We start from the raw sequence: 20,893 nt of genomic DNA on the forward strand, positions 1-20,893 counted from the left end.
ACAAGAGTGTCTGCACTTGGGGAAAATGTGGGGATTAGCACAACATGGGTGCTGATGTCAGGAGTGCCTGCATGCAGTTGCTCTGTGTCTTTGCCACGACTGAGGAATGGAAAAAACCTCCCGCAACACAAATTGGTCACTGTTTATTGTACAGTACTGATTTCTACCATACCTTTCCACAGGACTATTTAACTTGGCTTACAATAATAGTAAAATAACATAATGGTAGCAATAACAAACTAAATAAAACAAATACAACACATCTTTAAACAGACTGAAACATCAGGATTTACTGCTGCTATCACAACTCTGGAAAGGGTAGCTGAAATGGGAGTGTCTTCACTGCCATCAAAAAACAGGCAGTGATGGGGTCAGGTGTTCCTCTTCTGGGAGGCCATTCCAGATCTTGGGTGCTTCAGCTGAAAAGGTCCTTGAACATACACCATATCTTCAATTTGTAGGGGAACCCAAAGGAGGCTTCCAAACTGGACCAGAGGCAGGCTCATAGTGGGGAGGCAACTTTGAAAATATTCTAGTCCCAGCTCATTTAGGACTTTAAAAGTCAAAAACAGCACCTTTGGATTGTTCCTGGAAGCAAACTGGCAACTAACAGTAAAGCTGGCATGAGATCAGTGTAATGTGATCTGATAGAGTGGCTCCAACCCAAACCTTGGCCGTTGCATATTTTCTAATAGATTACACAATCTTTTAATTTTTCTTCAGTTATATATATCACCTGCCTAATTCTGCTCTATAGCAGTACTGTCTCCACATAGTACAAATCAGAAGGATCCGTCACTCTTGCATGCAGTGGTGGTGATGACGGCTGTTGTGGCAACGGCAGCCTCACCATTACTAAAAGAAGCTATTTTGGCAAGCTGAGATGCACATTTTCAGTCTATCAGAGCTTCAGCTAGATGATGATTACTTTCTTGGGAATCTAAAGATTTCCCTTTTTCAAATAACATTTTTGTTGTGGTCATTCTCTCTCTCTCTCTCACACTCGATTTGAGAGCTTCCCATGGAAAGGAGGGCCATGATATGTTCCTGGGGGGTGGGTGGGGGTGGGAATGCAGGATAGAAAGGGAAGAATGGAGAGCATGAGGTCAAAAACAACCAGTTTCCTCAATAGTAGGATGTGATGGGAAGGTCCAAACTGAAGAGCCTGGGGGCGGAGTAGTGCCCAGGACACAGAATAATGCAGGGTTCAATGTCCAAGGTTTCTTATTTACTAGAGTCCAATGGAGTAGGCTCCTGAGTCGGTTGACTGCTTCTCCTCACAACGACCTCCCAGTGTCTGGCTGCTTCGGTACATGGGGCTGGTGGGAGTGTTTGGACTCAGTGCTGCATCTGTCACCTGAAGAGCAGGACATGGTAGTGGGTGGAAGGAACACAGAGGCCTGTTATTGCCTTAATTGTGGGGTGGAAAGAAATTCTTGCAGCTTGCACAACTCTGAACACTTCTTTTTTACACTACCCTCTGCAGACTGTATCCTAGCAGGATGCCCTTGACACAAAGGCTAAGAGGAAGTGCATAACTTGACTGGAAGCCTAATCTCCATGCATTTTTCATAACTCTGTGTCCTGTCTCCTTGGCCAGAGGTGTATCTAGGGAAAATAGTGCCTAGGGCAAACACTGAAATTGCGCCCCCTGTCCAAGCATCTGACACCCATCTTTCAGATAACTTTACCATAATATCAGCTGAAAAATACAAGTCAAGCTCATTAATCTTTTAATATTTCAAAAACTATTTAGCAGTGGACTTAGCCAGACCAAAAAATGCTGGAAAACTACAAATTTCAGTGTGTGGGGGCTCATGAAATACCCAAATACTATGTGGAGATGTACTTGGAAAACTAAACAGAAGTGCCTGTCTAATTCTCTACTATGCATTGTAGCATCACCATTACATAAGTTTTAAAAATCAATGGAGAATTTGACTTTTCCCAGATACTCTGAAAATAATTAAAGGATATGCAGAGTAAACTGTGTCACTGCTTGGAATATATTCTAGTCTTTCAGAAAGACAGTTAAAATGAGAGAAAGAGAGCAAGAAACTCCTAGTGGGCCTTAATATTAAGGGTTTCACACTGATTCAAAGACAAACTCACCATTAATAGCCATATTAGCAAGACATCACATTTAACTCACTTACCACAAGAAGCAAAGTAAGAGCAAATGAATACAATCCTAGCTCTTAAGCGTCAGCTCAGTATTCACAAGCCCCGATTCTCTGTACATAGTGCCAATCTGAATATGTGTACAGTGTCTTATATTATATTATAATTATTATTTTTACCCGTAGCCCCTTTGGGGGGCTTCCTAAAGGCTGGTTTGTTTTTTTTTGCAAAGATTCCCCCTCCCCCCGCTGGCCTCTAGGGCCTCGCAGGGACCATTTGAGCAAGTGCAGTGGCCGTTTTAAAAAATAATTTTTTTTTTTAAAAAGGCCACTGAAAACAAAATGGCCACCGTGCATGCTCAAATGGCCTCTGCAAAGCCTGGCATGACCTAGAGCCTCACAGAGGCCATTTGAGCATGCATGGTGGCCATTTTGTTTTTGGCAGCCTTTTTTAAAAAAAAAAAATAATTTTACAAAATGGCACCCCCCTTCAAGTGGCGCCCGGGGCATGTGCCCTGCCTGCCCTACCCCTAGATACGCCCCTGTCCTTGGCTCTTTTATAATCTAAATCTGGAATCAAGGAAATTCTCACATTCTATACTTAAAATAAATACAGCTTTTGCAATTCACTTGTTTTATACTCGCTTGCCCAATTTGCATCCTTTATTCTAAGCCAAATGTGCAATTTTCTGCAAACTTTGAAATTCTTTGGAGAAGTGGTGTAGTGACCAAGTGGCTTTAGAAAGTAATAGTTATGATTATTTTGAAATGTCTGATAAACTCCATACTGGATAAGCTCAAATGCTATATCTGAGTTAATTTGCATCCGAAAGCTGAGACCAACCAGCTAATTTGTTTCTCTTTTGACCAACAGAAGAACTCTAGTTATCTAACTTACAAGCGCATTCCTCCCTACTAAATTTGCTTATTTCATAATTTAGAAGTCCTGTCAGACACACCTTGCTAAGAGAAAGTGTGTACCAGTTTAATTGATTCTATGGTTACTGGCCAGCTGTGATACATGTTTTGTACCACTAGCAATAGGAAGCCATTTGAACTTTTAAGTTCAGGACAAGTAGGATTGGCTGAACATCCTACCCCAGAGGCGTAACTAGGAAAAACGGCGCCCGGGGCAAGCATTGAAATGGCTCCCCCCCCCGCCCCCCGCCCCCCCAACATACTACATTATACTTAGGTTTTTCCTCACAAGCGCCCGCTGCCGCCGCCAAGCCAGGCCACTGACTGGCCGCCAGGTGCCAGCAAAGCAATGGGGGGGGGGGGGGGCGGGTGGCACGGAAGGGACCACTCATGGGGAAGGGGGCGCCGATGCGCTCCCTTGACTGCTGCAGCGCTGCTGCACTGAGCAGGAAACATTTGTATTAACAAATTTTTTAAAAAAAAATTAAAAAAAAATTTTTTTGTCATGGCGGCGCCCCCCATGTGACCAGAAAAGATGGCGCCCGGGGCACGTGCCCCCCCTGCCCCCCTATAGTTACGCCTCTGTCCTACCCCCCACCCCCAAAATAGACAAACCTTCAATTCTGCTCAGTTCCTTAAAAAAATAATAATGCTATATTATAATATTTGTCTTAGGCTATGGCCCTTAAATATAAATATATGGATACGTTTTGGCTGCTGATATTCAATATTTTGGTTGAGCAATATATTTAGTAAGCAGACTTATCTGCTGAGTATTTTCTCGGAAAGTGGGGTGTGTCTGTAGGGAAATGTCTCCTAATAAAATATCTTTTGATGGAGTGTTTGTTTGCCTGAAAAATCTGAGGTCACATACTTACACCTCACCCTCCAGCTGGCCTTTGTTGGCAGAGATGGGGCAGTGAGTGTTGCCACATACTCCATACAGACTTACCTCTTCAAATTTCTTGGCCTTGTACTGATCTGCTCCCTTCAGGAAGTTGAGCAAAATAATGTCACACAGGACTGTCCCCTGAGAAGAGAGAACAACAGGTGAGGTAGCCCAGGACTTGAAAAGTGGGCAGGCAAACTGGTATAGCAGGACAGAAAGAATATGGGTGTAACATAGCTGATGGTACACTGATGAAAATTTTCTGATTAATTTCACAGTGATAGGATGTGTGTGATAAGTGCTAATTAATAAGTTTATGTAAGTCATGCAACAGTGACAGCATTTTTCCTTTCTTTTAAAAAAGTAATCTTCTTCTATATATTTAATTCTCTAAGGCATACTCGTGCCTCATTCCATGTGCGGCAGCTCTTGTGAGAATTCGCAAGCAGCTGCCAGATAGCCATGGGTATGCTGCTGCCGTCCACGCACGGTGAGGGAAAGTGCCACTGGCAAGCTGGCTGCACTTCCCGTCACTGTGGCCGGGCCAGCCAGTGGTGAGGGAAAGTGCCCGCTGGGCTGCGGGCAGGGAAGAAAAGCACTGGGCACCGGCCAGGCCAGTGGGTGGGGAGGGAAGGGAAAGCAGACTGGGAGGGGGAGGAGAGACAGGGAGGACTAGGGGTGCAGATGCTCTGCACGAGGACAGCTAGTAGTCTTTAAAACTCTTAGTTCAACTATAGTGGCTGCTGACACTTTTTTTAGAAGGCAGCTAGTAAAGGATCCTGTTCTCACGATCATATGGGGTGGGCTGGCGAGGAGGCATGCTCACACCCTATGCCTCTCAGATGCCCTGAGCACGTGCTTGGGTTTACTTAGCCAACCCCCATACAGTCAGGCTGCCGCACACTCCAGGAGGAAAGAAAAACCTGAGCTGGGTCCTCCAGTATCCCACAATGCATCGCATGAACAGCAGAGAGAAATACCTCAGTACTTCAGCACTCCCTGGCCCAGCTTTCCACAGAACTCTTTGGTAAAGCAGCCTGGGGTGGGGACAGTTTAAAATGTGCTGATGCTGCAGATGACCCAAAGAAAAAGATAGGACTGCTCTCTTTGTGTCCTACCTCACCTTTAATCTGGGTAGTGGAGCTGGGTGCTTCCGTTCAGAACTGCTGGGTCGAAAGGGCTTCCAGTGCCCCAGACAACCACAGAGAACCCCCTCCTACCCAGGAATCATTGGTTGTGAGAACAGCCTCACTGTCTTCCCAGCTGAGATGGAAACATAGGAGGATATTTACTGCTCTGCCTCAGTGAGTCACCCCCAAAGCTGTGGGGAAAGGGCCAGGCTGGGGCTTCTTGCACCACTGAAATGAGGGTGTCCCAACTGTAATACTCCTGACTGCTGCAATCGAGCATCAGTCAGTGTTTACACTGTTTGTCATCTTGCTTTAGTGGTGACAGTAACGGATACAATCTGGTACCAAGGACTAACGTAAGAGTTGGCAATTGTATGCTTTGGTACAAAAGAAAAGCCCTCTTGTGTCAGATCAGGTGAATCCAGCATCCTGTTTCCAGCAGTGGCTGACCAGCTGCTAGTGCCATTTTCCTTGACTTGAGGGGGGGCGGGTGGGGGGGGGATAGTTTCTCAGTGGCAAAGGTAATGTGTCCCTAGGTATAACGCAAGGGAAATGCAGCAGCCCTGTGTTGAAATTACTTGAAAATAACATTCCAACAGAAAAAAGCAGTGCTGGTTTGCACAGACACTTATCAAACGGCGATGGCCGTGCCTGGTAGATCCCTTCCCCCTTGCCTTGAAGACTACTTGAAAGAATGTCTCTGCGGCCGGGGAAGCTGGGAGACAGCTCTCTTTGGAAGTATGGGTGAGGAATATTGCACTTGGGAGCAGATCGGAACCTTTAGGGTTAAAAGAAGTGCTTTGGCTTGTATGCAGTGTGCAGGTGTGGAATGTGTTGTTTGCACAGTATAAGAGATGAAGGGAACTTCCAGAAAGGGGCTGGCCACACCAAGAAGGAGCTTTTTGCTAGCAAATGAATAAAGCTTTGTTTAAAACGCTGATACTGTTGTCTGGTGTAAAATTACCCAACCCAGAAATGAACGACAGGGAGAGTCTCTCCCTTCTAACACCTGCCTCCGAAGTGTAACATCAAGGGGAGACATCAGGAGAATAGCTGACGAGAGGGGGCATGACTGTGCATGTATTGTATCAAAAGGGATAGTCTGGGAAAGCTCCATATGCCTGCTGAGAAACAATGAAAGGAAAGAGAGCACAGATTGACAGATGCAGGCACGAGGAGGGGAGTTCTCACACAGAGATGAGAAAGATACTCTGTGGTCTTTGGGGAAGGGGGGCAAGGTTGTATGTTTTGGGGTACAAAATATTCAAGTTGGAATTTGGGAGAAATGAGGTATTCCCACAGCAGCAGACAACCTCACGGTCAAACATTTGAATTTTGTACACCACGTGTGCCTCAACACATCCTTGCTGTGTTAAAAACTGAGTGTAGAAAGCCTTCGCTTAAGTAGAAAATGGCACAGGGACAACAGACAATGGTCGACATCCCTACTGATGAAGTACGTGTGCAGCAAAGGAAGCTTGTGGGCATTTGCTGCATCCCAGAGTAAAGCAGCATAAGCGATCGTAGATGGCGGTGATTTTTGCTGATCTCCCCTTCCTTCTAAAGTGCTGTGTGACACCCCCCCCCCATGTCTCCGAGGATTATACAGAGTGCTTCCGAGAGAAGGGGAGATTAGTGACCCTCCATCCCCATGAGCACCCATGCTGTTTGACTCTGGAACACAGCAATACGTCAGGATGCCAGCCGGTGCTTCTAAGTGCATGAAGGCCCAAGAGCAGCAACCCCTGTATGGTGTCTGTCTGAGCTAGACCTAGAAATGACGGACTCCTAACTCAAGAAGCAGATGATCATAAATGATAAACTGAAGGTAAGTGAACCAGGCCTCTATAAACAGAATCTGTTCAATCAGCAGTGCAGACTTGGCCTGTGTGTGGATCTGTGAATTTCCACAGATTCATCAGAAGGGTGTCATCTGGATAAAGTAACAAAGTTTTATAGACTATCTAGTGTATTCTTCCAGAAAGTCTACTCGCAATACAAGTGAATGCTGCAAGTTTATTGGATGAACTTGCTGTGGTCAGTTTACTGGCACTGCAGTTCCTGGAAGGAATAGGCTAGATATTCCGTAAAGCTTTGCTTTCCCCCAGCTAAGCTCTAAGAAACTTTGTCCTTGGTGGCTCTGCTAAGTTTTGTTAATAAAATGGATGTTGCCTAAATCCACACAGAATACTCTCCCAAACAATAGTTTAGTTAGATTTATATGTCACCCTAGTCCCATAGGACTCAGGGCGGCTTACAAGCAAACATATACAACACAATTTCATAAACATATATCTTACATAGCCTCATAAACCACAACCCCATACAGTACTCATTCCACATGACATAATAACCATGGATTACAAAATCACTCTACGACCAGCTATCTCAGCGACCGAACACCCGGTGGAATATTTACATGTCTTACGAAAGGCCAACAGATACCAGCTGCAGTGAAATAAACAATGGCTGACATACTGCACAAGAGTCTGTCTGCCTTGCAATAGAATGTTTGCACAATTATGCTCTTGTGCAAGATGCAATAACTGTGCAAATGTGATGGCATGATAGATGACCACTGAACGTAATGGCTGTTCATCATGCAATGGTGCATTGTATAACAGCGCTCGTGTGCATCTGCGTGCATGTTCTGTGCAATGCAGTATGTCAGCCAGTGAAAGGAGACAATTTGACAAAGCCTTGGGCAAACGGAAATACTTACCACCCCAACAGATGTGAAGGCTGCCACAGTATTGATGAGGGTTGGGATGATGTTGAACTTCCCAGCCTGAGAGAACAGATGGAAGAGTGAGCATATTGTTATGCTGCCCCCTGGCTGACCCAACTTCCTGAGCAGTGAGAAGTTCCAGGGGCTTGCAGTGGACCTGGGCAAGTGGTTTCCTTTGGAAGGCAAGTCACTGCAGACTTATGGTGTCCTTGTAATACTGGATTTATATACACAACTATATAGGTTAGCACTGGATGAAGTTAAGAAGCTAACAGATGATTCCTAGAAGTCAGCAGCAGAGTACATCCGAGTGGCTTAGCTCTAATGTAATTTTTGTGGATGCTCCATGGCGGGGTCTCTCTAACCCTATTCACACATTATGTTCAACACTCATACAGTCTGTGTACAGTCTAACCAGGTAGCAATCTGTACACATATAAAGCTATTAACATGTTAGGTTGAATGCAGGTACAGCAGTCCATGTTGTGGCTTACATACTGGGCATGCGCTGCCCATTTATCTGTCACATTTCTACACTGCCAAGAACGTGCGTCTCATAGTGATTTACATGAAATGCAAAGGGAATGTGTGCATGTGGCTTCTGCAGCAATTGAGAGCCCATCCCTGCTGCTAATAAGGATGGAAGCGTGTGTGTGCACTAAGCCATGCATCATTGCTCCTGTCATGATCCCCAAAGGCAGGAACTGCTCAGGAGTGAAGATGCACAGCTTTGTGTGCATGCAGTGGCCCCTGTCCCCACCAGCAGCAGGGATGGGCTCTCAGCTACTGCAGAAGCTGCTCACATGCATCCCCTTTGCATGTGTGGCATGCTGTACAGTATGGAAGCCCCATCAGTACCGCACACTTGAGGAACCTCTACCCAGGTTCGCCTTTTAAATGAATGCAGTTACAGTCATTCATGCAAAACGACATACGAGTGTACAGACATTAACACAGGTACAACATAGTAAGGCTGTTCACACGCTCCTGGTTTTCAGTTGTGTGTGAGCAAAGAACTCGGTGCAGGGAGGGAGTGATCGTGTGAAGGAGAGGAGCTGGGTAGGATGACTTTTCCTCCTCCTCCGTTGCTAAAATGCTGGGTACAAGAGCTGAGTAGGACAGCACAATCCTATCCAGCTCCTGCTTCACGTACAATTGCTCCTCGCTCCTTCCTAGTTGCCATGATAGAAAATCAGGAGTGTGCACAGCTTCAGATGCTGGGTAAGATGCTTGTCTTACCCAGTTCTTGATCCCGTGAACTGCCTTAATGTCCAAATAAAGCTGCTCAAATTTTCCTGTTTCCTGCTAGTGGCTGTTAACTTTAGTTTATCACACACACCCCTTGCAGGCGAAAAAGAAAGGGAGCAGGTTATCACATAGCTTGGAATTCAAAAAATGGAAAGGAGAAATATAGGTCTCAGTCTGGTTAAAGAGCACATTTTCTCTGCTCATTGATAGTATAAAAGGATAAGGCTAACTTGGCAAAGAGGCACCTTTTTAATGTGGTGATTCTCTTTTTTTAGCAGGGAGAGAGTAACTGGCCCTATCCACCCCCAGCACAGTACCTCCAGTGACTGTTGCTGGTGTCTTATCTTGCGTTTCTTTTTAGATTGTGAGCCCTTTGGGGACAGGGATCCATCTTATTTATTTATTATTTCTCTATGTAAACCGCCCTGAGCCATTTGTGAGAAAGGCAGTATAGAAAATGTATGTATGTATGTATGTATGTTTCAGTTTAGTTTCCAAAAGTCCTTCTTCAGTGTAGGCACAATAACTCCAATGCACAATAATGAAATAAGTTTCTCCTCTGAAACTGAAACTTTCACCAATAATTTACTCAGGAGCATGCTTTTCAAATACTTAAAATTTTTTTCTCTTCTTTCTCTTAACTATCACTTCACTAAGTACAGGAGAGTAACTAAATTCAGTCCGAAATATAATAAGCCCATTCTCAAGAGCAGCCTAACCTGGGCTAGGGCAGCCCAGCCTGGGTTAGGCTGTTCATGTGGAGTGGATCCTACTTGGATCCTAGTGCAGCCTGCCCAACTAACTGTACTTTTAACCCCGGCCTTTAGCCAGGGTTAAGGGCGCGAGCACGCCTTTACCCCCAGCACTAAGGTTGTGTGGGTGCTCGGGTTGTGTGCAGTCCAAGCATGCACAGAATCAGGAGCCTAGAGCTCCCGACTCCTAGGGGTTTCCCCCAGTGCACTGCACTTGTAGCGTGGTGCATTGTGGGATATCTGGAGCCCGTGGTGGATTGTCCTGGCCTCTGGAGATCTGCACTGCTCCAAGCAGTGCAAATCATGAGGGAGTGTGATCTGCACATCTCATACATGGGACTGGATAGTTGGCGCGAGAGGTGGGGGTGGTACATTTGGCACAGCCTCCCCGCTCTGCTCACCTGCTCGGTGGTTGTGTGAATAGACTCTAAGTGTGCCTTATAAGATTTGTTTTTTTTATTCATCTAGTTTCATAAGGACCTAGATTTTTGATCTCCAAAATATTCATTAACTTTACCTTTTGTAAGCCGAGTAGACTTGCCTAGATGTGAAGTCACATCTTTGAAGCAATTGCTCCCAGTCCCAAAATATGTGCCTGCCCAAAGGATGTAAGGTCAGAGACAGCGTTCATAACAATCGTGTTTCATTTACTGAAATTCTCCACCAGGCTACAAAAACAACTGTCTAGGCTTTCTTTGCAGCCACAGCCAGCATGGCGAGAAGGGTGCAATTTCCACTGCTCTCTCTCCTCCCTGTAGATGGAGTTTGAAACTCCAGGAATCTGTCCCTGAGGGCTGCCCATCCCCGCCAACACACAGACGGATGCAGCATTAGTCTGGAACTCTTCAGAAGCCCTAGTGTTTCTCCCATGGCACCAGGGCTTCATTAGCCAACATGTCAGTCAATAACAACAGCAACATATTTATAGGCCACTTTTCAACAAAACAGATACATCTCAAAAGGGTTTTCATTCCCCATGCTAACAGCTGATCAGGAGGGACAGAATTTCTGTTTGATACCCCCCCCTCTTGGCAAGAAAGCTGCTTAGCAGTTAAGTTGGAGTCTTCAGAGAAGAAAAAAATCAGCCTGGCCAGAATTCACAAGCCTGATCCCTGCACATGACAAACAGAAATGTTGCCTATGCACGTATCCAACAAGACTGGTCTCCTTGCCTGTCCTGTTGGATCCACGAAGAGGGTTTGCTGTTTTATAATGGCAGTTGTGATGTCAAGCCAACTCAGGGTTATCACACTGGAGCTGAATGACATAGAAGTCACTCACTGCAATTCAAGCACAACTTCTAAGGATGAGAGATGATGGGTTTGGAACAATGTGATATGAGTCAAATACCCCTACAGGCCTATAGTGCCTAACACAGACATTTCATTCCCTCTTGCCAGATCACACCAGCCCTCTGTCTGGCTCTTGCTTTCTCCTGCTTGCCCAGATGCTCTTTCACACTCACACTGCCATATACCAGGACATCGAAACGAATGCCAAATGCCTTCATCAGTGTGCGGTACTCTGTGCCATTCTCTTGTTTGTAGTACTTGGCGTACCTGCAGGCAAGGAAAAAGTACATGAAGGAGAGCTGGTCTTGTAGTAGCAAGCATGACTTTTCCCCTTAGCTAAGCAGGGTCTGCCCTGGTTGCATATGAATGAGAGACTAGTAGTGTGAGCACTGTAAGATATTCCCCTCAGAGGATGAAACCACTCTGGGAAGAGCAGAAGGTTTTAAGTTCCCTCCCTGGCATCTCCAAGATAGGGCTGCGAGAGATTCCTGCCTGCAACCTTGGAGAAGCCGCTGCCAGTCTGTGTAGGCAATACTGAGCTAGATAGATCAATGGTCTGACTCAGTACATGGCATCTTCCTATCTTCTACATGCACACATAAGAACAAGCCTGCTGGATCAGGCCCAAGGCCTATCTAGTCCTGCATCTTGTTTCCCACAATAGACCACCAGATGCTTCTGAGAAGCCCACAGGCAAGAGGTGAGGAGGTGAAGGCATGCCTTCTTTCCTGCTGTTGCTCCCCTGCAACTGGTATTTAGAGCAGGCGCGTAACAATGATAGGGCAAGGGGAGACAGTTGTCTGGGGGCCCCACTGCCTGGAGGGGCACCCCAGAGGCACCTCATGTGACTCCCCATTGCCCCTTGCCCAGCCCCATAGCCTCTCAGCCACTTGCCCTCTTTGCCGTCTCTCCTGCTTGTTCTGCTGGCCCGCAATGGAAGCAGCAGGCAAGCGGCAAAGAGCTCCTTTTCTCCCGCCTCTCAGCTGATCGGCGGGTGGGCGGGGCTTCCACGGAGGCCTCCGTGTAGGCCGCAGTGAAGCCTGAACTCGAGTAGGGCCCAAGCCAGCCAGAAAGGAGGAGGCAGCCAGAGTGTTCTCTGCAGCAGAAGACCCCTTGCTGCCCTGCTCAACCCAGACCAGCATTTGCCAGGTAGAGTGTGAACTCCTTTTTGTGGTTACCTTTCCCGCCCCCCCCCCCATATATAGGGATCTGCTTGCCATAGGGCTTGGATATGGGGGTGGGGGAGGAGGGACCGAGAAGTCTCTGAATATTTATTTTGAAACAGCTTGGAAAATTTGCTGACTTAAAAAAAAACTATCTAAAAAGTCCTATAAGTGGCTTGTTTCATGGCAGAAAATTGCAAAAACTTCTGGAACAGTATTATTAATTTTATTCATTCATTCATTCATTTATAAATGCACTTATGTTCAAGTTGTTTTGCAACCCAGAAGGTCTGAGTGAGAACTGTGAAGCATGTGTGGTGCTTTTATTTTATTTTTCTTGTGTGTGAACTGCTCCCCAATAACTTGCAGGGACTTCAGGGTAAATCTGGCCAACATGTGAATGCAGCACCTCCATTCCAGAGGAGATGTGTCTTAAAGGGCTTTAAAAGCCTCCTGTGAAAAACCTCCTGCAATCAAACTTGACTGAATTTGTTCAGAATTCTGAGAAAACAAACATAGGCTCACCCTGCATGGTTGAAAGTCTCCTTTGCTAATCTGCAGCGAGGGGCCCATTTTAATAATTCATCTTTCTAGTGTGTTCTAGGCATTAAAAGTAATACAAATGTATAGTACTCAATGTATATCACTATATATTGTGATGTGTGTGTGTGTGTGTGTGTGTATTCAGTGAAATGTATTTGCAGGCAGCATACTTATTTTGGAATATCAGACTTAAATCCTTGGGGGCCTGGGGTGTGCGGAGGCCCTGGACTTTGGGGGGGGGGGCATTTTAAAATCTTGTCTCTGGGCCCACTCCAACCTTGCTATGCCCCTGATTTAGAGGAATCTTGCCTCTGAGGCTGGAGGTGGCCTATCGCCACTATGGCTTGTTTATGCCAACAGCAAAGAGATGTTAGTATGTGCACATGCATGAGACAGAATGGCAATGGTGAGGTTTTGCAACAGAGCACGTGTTGGGGAGAGGTACAGCCTGACTCTGACAATGTAGCAGGGCAAGAGGGTAGCTGGCAGGCTGAGTGCATGGAGTAGGGTACCTCCTGGCATGCCAGCTTGTACTACCAAGGGCAGTAATTTGCAAATGGTGTGCTGAAGCACATGGGCAGCGTGCCAGGAGAAAGAAACCGCATAAGTATGGCTTTGATGAGTGCAAAGAACCCACCTACTTAGGGCTAGCTCTAGGCTAACTGGTGCCTGCGGTGTTTTTGGTTAATCCATTCCTCGATCCAGGCTAGCTTTTGATTGGTGTTTTAATTACTTTTATTCCCGTCCTGGTGTAGAGGCGGGGCTAACAAACAAACAGTTAGCGGTAAGAGCAATAAAAAGCAATCTGCGCTTGCCTCTTTGTAAATAATATCTCTCTCATTAAACCGTTAATATTCCCGATTCAACTCCTCTTTCTTGTCTTTGCATACCACAACTCTTTCTCCTGGATTCTACAGTGCCCTGTCCAAAAAAACCCTGAGATTGGTGCCCACTCCAATAAAAAAGTTAAAAAAATTAACTTAGGATACGTTTCCTCATCCCTCGAAATACACTTTATTGCATGAAATCACAAATATGTGCACTATACATAGTTTGTATACAATGTACATATTCTTCATTTTGTGCAATAAAGTGGGAGTTGCATTACATTTGGGGTCTTTTGGCTTGAGCAAGGGGGAGCCACCATGTGAAGGTAGCCAGTCTGTTTTCCAAGTCATTCCTGCTCTCTGTGAGGGGGTGCACAGAGACCATGTCTTTGTCCTTCCAGTGCAGGCGAGAGGAAGATCTAGCCAAATCTTAAAGGTAGTTTCTTGAGTTTGAAGTATGGCCTCACACCAGTGGCTGATCTTGTATAGTCTTTGCAGAGTTTTGCAGAGGCCAGCAAAATTAGTGTTGGAGTTCGGATACACAGGACCCCAAAGGTAAGGCAACTACCACTCTATTGCGCAAGGCTGTGCAACACCCTGTTTGTTCACACAGGTTGCACACCCTTAAAGGCCAGTCCCACACCACTGAGGAGGTTGTCTGTTGAATCTCTGTGCATGTCCCCCCTTCTCTGACCTTGCTTCTTTCAATTGGCCTGTACCAGGGTGTCCCAGCCTGGTAGTAATCAGACCTGAGAGGGAAAGCAAGCAAACCAACTTCTTGCTTTCCCCATCTTTTGGTGTTTACTGCTGCCACCAAGTCTTTATTTTCTGGCAAGTAAGTGACAAGTAAGTGTAGGGTGGGGAACAAAATTCAGAGACTTCACACATCTTGAAGAAAGTTGTGTCTTTACTTTTTAAAAAATCCAATTTATATTCTTAGAAATGGTTTTCTGAACAATAAAAGAAAACCATATGAGCGAAGGATAACAATTAGGAGAAATGCATCCAGCTATCCTGTCTAAACTGTTCCTAATCAGTCTCAGCAGTTTCTCAGTTTTCCCCTATAGCTTTCTTCTTCCTGCAACTCCTTTTTTTGGCTTGCTTCTTCCAAACCTTCTCTAGTTCCCTCTGATGACTCCTAGCAAACTCTTACTAAACCCCTCTCTCATGGTGTTACCGTATTTTATGGACTATAAGACTCACTTTTTTCCTCGAAAAATATCCGCCAAAATTCAGGAGCGTCTTATATGTTTTAACAGTTTAATATGTTAAAACTCTGAAAAACTGGATTAAAATTAAGGTGCGTCTTATAGTCCGTAGCGTCTTATAGTCCGTAAAATACGGTATATCCCCTAAATTTTACTCCCCCTCCTCCAATGCAGCCAACGAGGAGGGCAGATTCTGCATTTCTGGTTTAAATGTCCTGGGTTATCTATCCTCTTGCCCTTTGGGCTAACCTTGTGACCTTGAGAGGTGACTTATCTCCTAGGCCAACCTTTTGACCTCAGAAGAGGACTCATTTCCCAGGCTAACCTTTTGACTGCCGCTAACTGATGTATGTGATGTCATTCTTTAGATCTAGATGGTAGTGTGTGGGTGGGCATATACATTCATGCACATCTCAGAGATGTCTGTCTGAAAGTACTGACAGCATATAGGCACCTGGGAGGGAGCAATATCAGTAGGGAGCAGTATCTGAGTTCCAATAATAACAAAAATTGCCACTGAAACAATATTATTAGGAATGTTAACTTAAGGAGAGAATGTTAACTTAAGGAGAGAAGTGTTAAAACTGGTATGATGTAATTATATGGATATTTGGATATGAGTCCCTCGCTCCCTCCCTCCCTCCCTCTGTGTGTGTGTGAGTGTGTGTGTGTGACTTCTGGATAATTTGATTTTAGAAAAGCATTTCCCCCTGTGATTTTTCATGGAAAAATGGGAATTTGGGTCTTGGGGGGCATTCCTGGGCAGCTGGTGACCCACAAAGCACAGTAGGGCACTTTTTCATACACCTTCCACCACATTCCCCTTTCCACCCATTTTCAGCCTCCAGGGACCTAACCCCGCCCCCCCATCCCATTGACTTTACTGCCCCATTATCCACCATTTCATTATCTGCGGTTCCCTTGCAGATAACTGGGTTCACCTGTATTTTCATATGTACAGGTGTATGTCTTGATTGTAGATTTATAGAAATTAATTTTTTTAAGATGTGTCTATGTGAGAGACAAGTTCTGTAGATGGAATGGAGTTATAATGATATATCTCTTCAAAGAGAGGTACAATAAAAGGAAGTTAGGTGTGTGCATGATATGGAAGTTAAGTGTGTGTGAGCATGAGTTACAATAAGGCCTAATTCAGATGATCATCTCTAAACCATAATTTAGATTATTGTGCCGGTGTGTGCTCCCCCTCCTCTCCTTTGCATATAAAGGAAGGAGATTGAAAGCTTCTGGTTCAAAGGAAGGAGACTGAAGGAGATTGAAAACTTCCAGTTTTGAATAAACCAGAGTTTCCTCATTACATCTCCATTCTGGGTGGTTTATTCTAACTGTGGTTAGCTTAAACAAACCAGGTTCAAACCATGGTTTCAGATTCTGGCTTGTGCTTCAACCATAGTTGGACTAAAACCATAGTTTCCTGAGTCTGGACGAAATGGGTAATCTTAGTTCACACATTACTACAATGGAATTTCTAAGTGTTGCTTTGAGTAGGTCTTAAGTTTTGGACTTGCCTGAAATTGTATCCAGTAGAGGCACTGCTCTTTTCAGAGACAGTGTCAAGCCGATTAAAGGAATAACTGGGGATGCAGCGCTCCCAAGAATGGTCCAGATCACACACCCATCCAATCTTGATGCCTATGATCCCGCCCTGTGCAGAAAAGCACAGCTTTAAGACAAATGTTTAGGATAACAGAGTAAATTCCTAGTAACTAGGCAAAAATATGGAACTTGGTAGGCACAAAGTCTATTCTAAAGTCACATACTCAAGATCACCTAATAAGGATTAATTACCCTATTTATCTGAATCCGACTAGATTTTTTCCAGAGTTCTTTGATATTAGAAATCAAGGAGTCACAAATTCAGAGTCTTCTTCCTTGTTTCGGGTTAATACAGGTATAACCTTTTTTAAAAAGGGGTTGTCTTGAATTCAGAGTTGTCTTCTATTCAGGTAAATACGGTAGCCCTTAACATTTTAAAACTATGTTATATCCACAACTGGGGTCTTTAAAGAGTAGTAAAAGGGTGATTCTTTTCCAGTTTTTCAGTCCATGCTCATGTATCTATCCAGGCTAGTGATAGATTGTTAATAGGTGGTAGTTATTCTGGACTAATTAACTCAAAGTAGGAAGTATAATCTTGTATAAGTAGGTTGCAAAGTAGCTTAGGTTGAGTGACAGTGATTTCCCAAGGTCATAAGACAGTTTCCTCGCTGGGTATCCAAGCCAAACACTCCACACCACCTTCACAGACATGGAGTCACTATGGCAGAGTCTCATGTTGGCAGTAGAACTACTCACCATCTCAGCCAATGAGGCAAAGTTTTGCCCAGCAAACCTCACGATGTCCCCCAGGCGCAAGATAGGGCAGAAGGGGTGCTCTACTGGGTCAAAGCGGCAGTTCTTAATATCTTGACTTGTGAAGTTAGGGAGGAGATTTCCCCTAGGAACGAAGGAGGCAGAAAAAGAAAGCCATTGTGAGACAATTGGTCCCAGATAGGAAGGGGAGACACAGAGAGATTGTCCTGAGCGTGTGTCCTCTTGCCCGGGGAGCAAATAGAGCTCCATGCTGGAAGGGCCCAGTACATCTTTTCTCTAATAAGAGGCAAACATCTACGGCTTGCTGCTTATAGTAATTCTCCCTCTTTTTATTTGTTTGTTTGTTTTAATGAATGAATAATAAAGCTAGGTACAGTCTGAGAGGGTTGCAGCTATGCCTGTTCTGGCCAAAGGCCTTGCTGTGGGACCCTAGCTCTTTCTACTAGCCCCTGCTGCCAGTCTGTTTTGTGCCCCTAGTGGACAAAAAAGGAAGGCTTGTTGCACTGCAGCTCCTTCTTTTCCTCCTCCCCTGTGATAAAGGATCGTTTAATCCAGGCCTATAAATAAATATATAAAAGTACGTATCAAAGTATGATTCAAAGTGGTTTGCTTCAGGTCTCTAATAGAATATAAAGCTAGCAGGACTGAAATAAGAATTGTTCGGAATTGGAAGGCCTCTCAGCCAAGAGGTAACGGATGCCAAAGCCAAGAATGTGGTCCCCTCTCAAGAATGTAAGATGGGAGGCCCACGAGAGATAACAGGTACCAGAACCTGTCAAGTACAGGCCATTAGCCAAATTCCTCAGTCAGCAGATAAGAGGATTTTGCTGGTACCAGGAGATAAGATAGGGAGTAAAGTTGTCAGAAAGGCCAGGTATTAAAACTTTATTATGAAGTGCTATAAAGGCGGTTATAAGTGCTATATAAATCTATTTATATTTTTTGGCAATGGAAAAAAGGATTTTTCAACTTTGCTTCCTCCCCACCTGCCCCCAGCACTTGGAAAAACTATTTAAAAAATCACTGTGCTTTTAAATCTATCTATTTTGGAGATTAATATTTTGGCAAGAGGAAACATTGAGTCTTCCCAGGCTCTAGGTGGCACTTCTGGAATATGTATGTTTAATTACCAGTGACATGTATTAATTGCTTGACATTACCAATGACATGTATTAATTGCTTTACTGATATACCTGTTAGCTTGAAATCTATATAAATTGATCAACTGCACAGCTTCAGCGCAGAGTACGTGCCAGACATTCTGACCTGTACTTTTGCCTTTTGTGATCATGAAATAAAAGCTTATTTAAGCACTGCACCCTTGTGGTTTGAACTTCATTCAGTCAGGCAACAAGTCAATTGTGGGAACCTGGTCTAATCTTCTTTGGTTTGGTAAGACTCCCCATTCTCTGTCAAACTTGATAGAAGGATGAACACAAGGGGCTGTATCAAACAAGAGGGCCAGAGGATTTTCCCCGCAGCACCTGCAGGCCCTGGGCTGAGGCCCACCAGCTGCAGGCCCATAATCTGACCCATCAGCTCAAGCCCTTTGGGTACCTAACGACTTCAGCCTGGAGAGCGAGATCACCCTCCACACCCTCTGCTTCTGCTGGACAGACCTTTCTGAAGCTTTGTTCCTGCTACAGTGCACCCCCTAGCTCCTCCCTAGGCCTTCTTATGGAACCACCTCTCTGCCTCCTGCATATTACCACCTTCTTGCCACTGCTGCCAGTCTTCTGGGCTTGGCCTGCCCCATGGCGACATGGTGCTTCTGGGTTATGTGCTCATCAGGCTTTGACCAAGCCACCTGGCTTCCTTGTCTGCTGTGTTGCTGGCAGAAGGCCATGGTTGGGGTAAGCTGGGGCCACCATGTGGCACAATAAAACTCAGATTTTGGAGGCTTCCAAACTCATACGTTCCTCTAGCAGTGATTGGAGTTGACAGTTGAACCATGACTATCAAAGCGTGAAGGAGACTGGCTCAAAGTGTGGTGAGCAGTCTGCTAGGAGATGCGCGGGTGGCTCTCTGATCCCTTGTCCTCCACTCCTGTGGTGTGACTCAGTTGGAGATGGGATAGCGAGACAGCGAGTCATTACCCTCCCCGATGTCCAGCATAGCCAATATGGATTGCCTTGAACTCTTTAGGGGAACCTTGGCTATCTTTACTAATACTTATTGTCATTTTCCATACTCCCATGGAATGCAAAAATATTTCACCCCTAAGACCAACAATGATATGGTTCTGGGAGAGCCTCACAGTACAGCCATCAGGCTCCATTTACTGCACTGGCTCTGCCATCTCTTCTATCTGCAGTGATCATGGCTAGGGAAAAGATAGCCTAAAGCTGGACAGCTGGAGGCTGCTGGGTAGGGAATGGGCCAACTCGCCATGGCCAACTCGTTGCAGACTCTGGGGCAATGGATATACCCTCTACTGCTTAGTGACCCAGAACGGTTGCAGCCCAGCCACTGTCTGATGGGGCCACTATTTCCCTTCCTTTGCACATGGCCTTCCACAATTTCTGCACTAGAGGAATTTGGGGGGCCTTCCACAAGCCTCAGGGGGAAAGAGTGGTCATGGGGAATTTCTCCACTAGACGAATTTTCGGCAGCCTGTTTTCAACCCTAACCAAAGTTTACTGGGAATCAAATTCCTGAATGCAATGTGAGCTCAGGTTTCTGGATCAGAGCCCCATTACTCACTTCTCAAAATTGAACAGTGGGAAACGGATGCTGTTCTTAAGGAAGAGGGTGAAGTTTTCTGCTTCTAGCATGACAGGTCTGTAGGGAGAAAAATGATTGAAATCAGCATATTGAAACAGGATTAGGGGAGCGTTTGATGGATGGGGAAATACAAATAGCAAACTGTAGCAGAGATTTCCCCAGATATCAGTTATCTGTCCTTGACAAAGTCAATTTTGATCTGGATAGGTAATACCTACAGTATATGAACAAGGAAATTCTTGGCTTCAGGGAATATTTGATCACAAGCAATATACAAGTAGGTCAGTTGGACAGTATTTGACTGTACAACTGACCAGCATCTCAAGCAGAACTGGGATGATGGTCAGTTGAATAGTCAAATATTGTCCGATTGACCCAACTGTATTTGAGCTGTTACAGTGAGAGTAATGTTTCTTCACGTTGAATGAATTAGGGACTAGGCTGTCTGGGTACTTACGCAGGTATGTTGTCCACTTCCGCTGGGCACCAGCCCTGTATCTGACATGTCCGGAAAGTGGAATTGTAATTAACGCAGCGGCCCGTCAGGATCCCTGCAGAATGAAACAACATCCCTCCCTTGTTGTTGATGGAACACATCATCTCACTGTGACAGGCAGTGAGCTCATTCACACAATCAAAAACTGTGTTCTACCTGGGTTTGGGAGCTGTGTTGCTCCCAATTTTCAGTTGTGTGGAAGCAATGAAGGAGAAAAACCTGAGTAGAAGTGATTGTGTGGAAGCAAGGTAGGAGGAAAAGCTACCTGGATAGAACACAGTTGTTGATTGTGTGAATGATCTCACTGCCTGTCACCAAATAACAATTGGATGATTTAATGAGATCTGCCTCCGAGCCATAGCCAATACATTTTACAATGACAATTATGCAGTAGACAAGCCTTCCATCCCTATTCCAGCTCCTTCTTCAGGTGGCATTATTTGCTTACCTCCTCCTGTGATAGGGCTAGGCTTCTTGCACTGACTGTCTGACTCACACGAATATTCTGGCTGATTCTAGAA

At 45.1% G+C, this 20,893-nt stretch overlaps 1 protein-coding gene across 2 annotated transcripts in view; it reads right to left on the reverse strand.

Annotated features, from left to right (window-relative positions):
• Positions 1–128: 128 nt before the first annotated feature.
• Positions 129–20,893, reverse strand: part of P2RX3 (purinergic receptor P2X 3) — a 66,759-nt gene continuing 45,994 nt past the window's right edge. For both annotated transcript variants that reach the window (XM_053283833.1, XM_053283834.1), the window contains exons 4-12: positions 20,821–20,887; positions 20,334–20,427; positions 19,856–19,933; positions 17,135–17,276; positions 16,348–16,484; positions 11,251–11,344; positions 7,780–7,845; positions 3,991–4,068; positions 129–1,357 (exon numbers count right to left, since the gene is read on the reverse strand). In XM_053283833.1, the coding sequence (XP_053139808.1) occupies positions 1,232–1,357; positions 3,991–4,068; positions 7,780–7,845; positions 11,251–11,344; positions 16,348–16,484; positions 17,135–17,276; positions 19,856–19,933; positions 20,334–20,427; positions 20,821–20,887 (882 nt within the window). In that variant the 3' untranslated portion in view covers positions 129–1,231. The remainder of the gene's footprint in view (positions 1,358–3,990; positions 4,069–7,779; positions 7,846–11,250; positions 11,345–16,347; positions 16,485–17,134; positions 17,277–19,855; positions 19,934–20,333; positions 20,428–20,820; positions 20,888–20,893) is intronic.

Source organism: Hemicordylus capensis, chromosome 1 (assembly GCF_027244095.1).
Source record: "Hemicordylus capensis ecotype Gifberg chromosome 1, rHemCap1.1.pri, whole genome shotgun sequence".
Classification (NCBI taxonomy): domain Eukaryota; kingdom Metazoa; phylum Chordata; class Lepidosauria; order Squamata; family Cordylidae; genus Hemicordylus; species Hemicordylus capensis.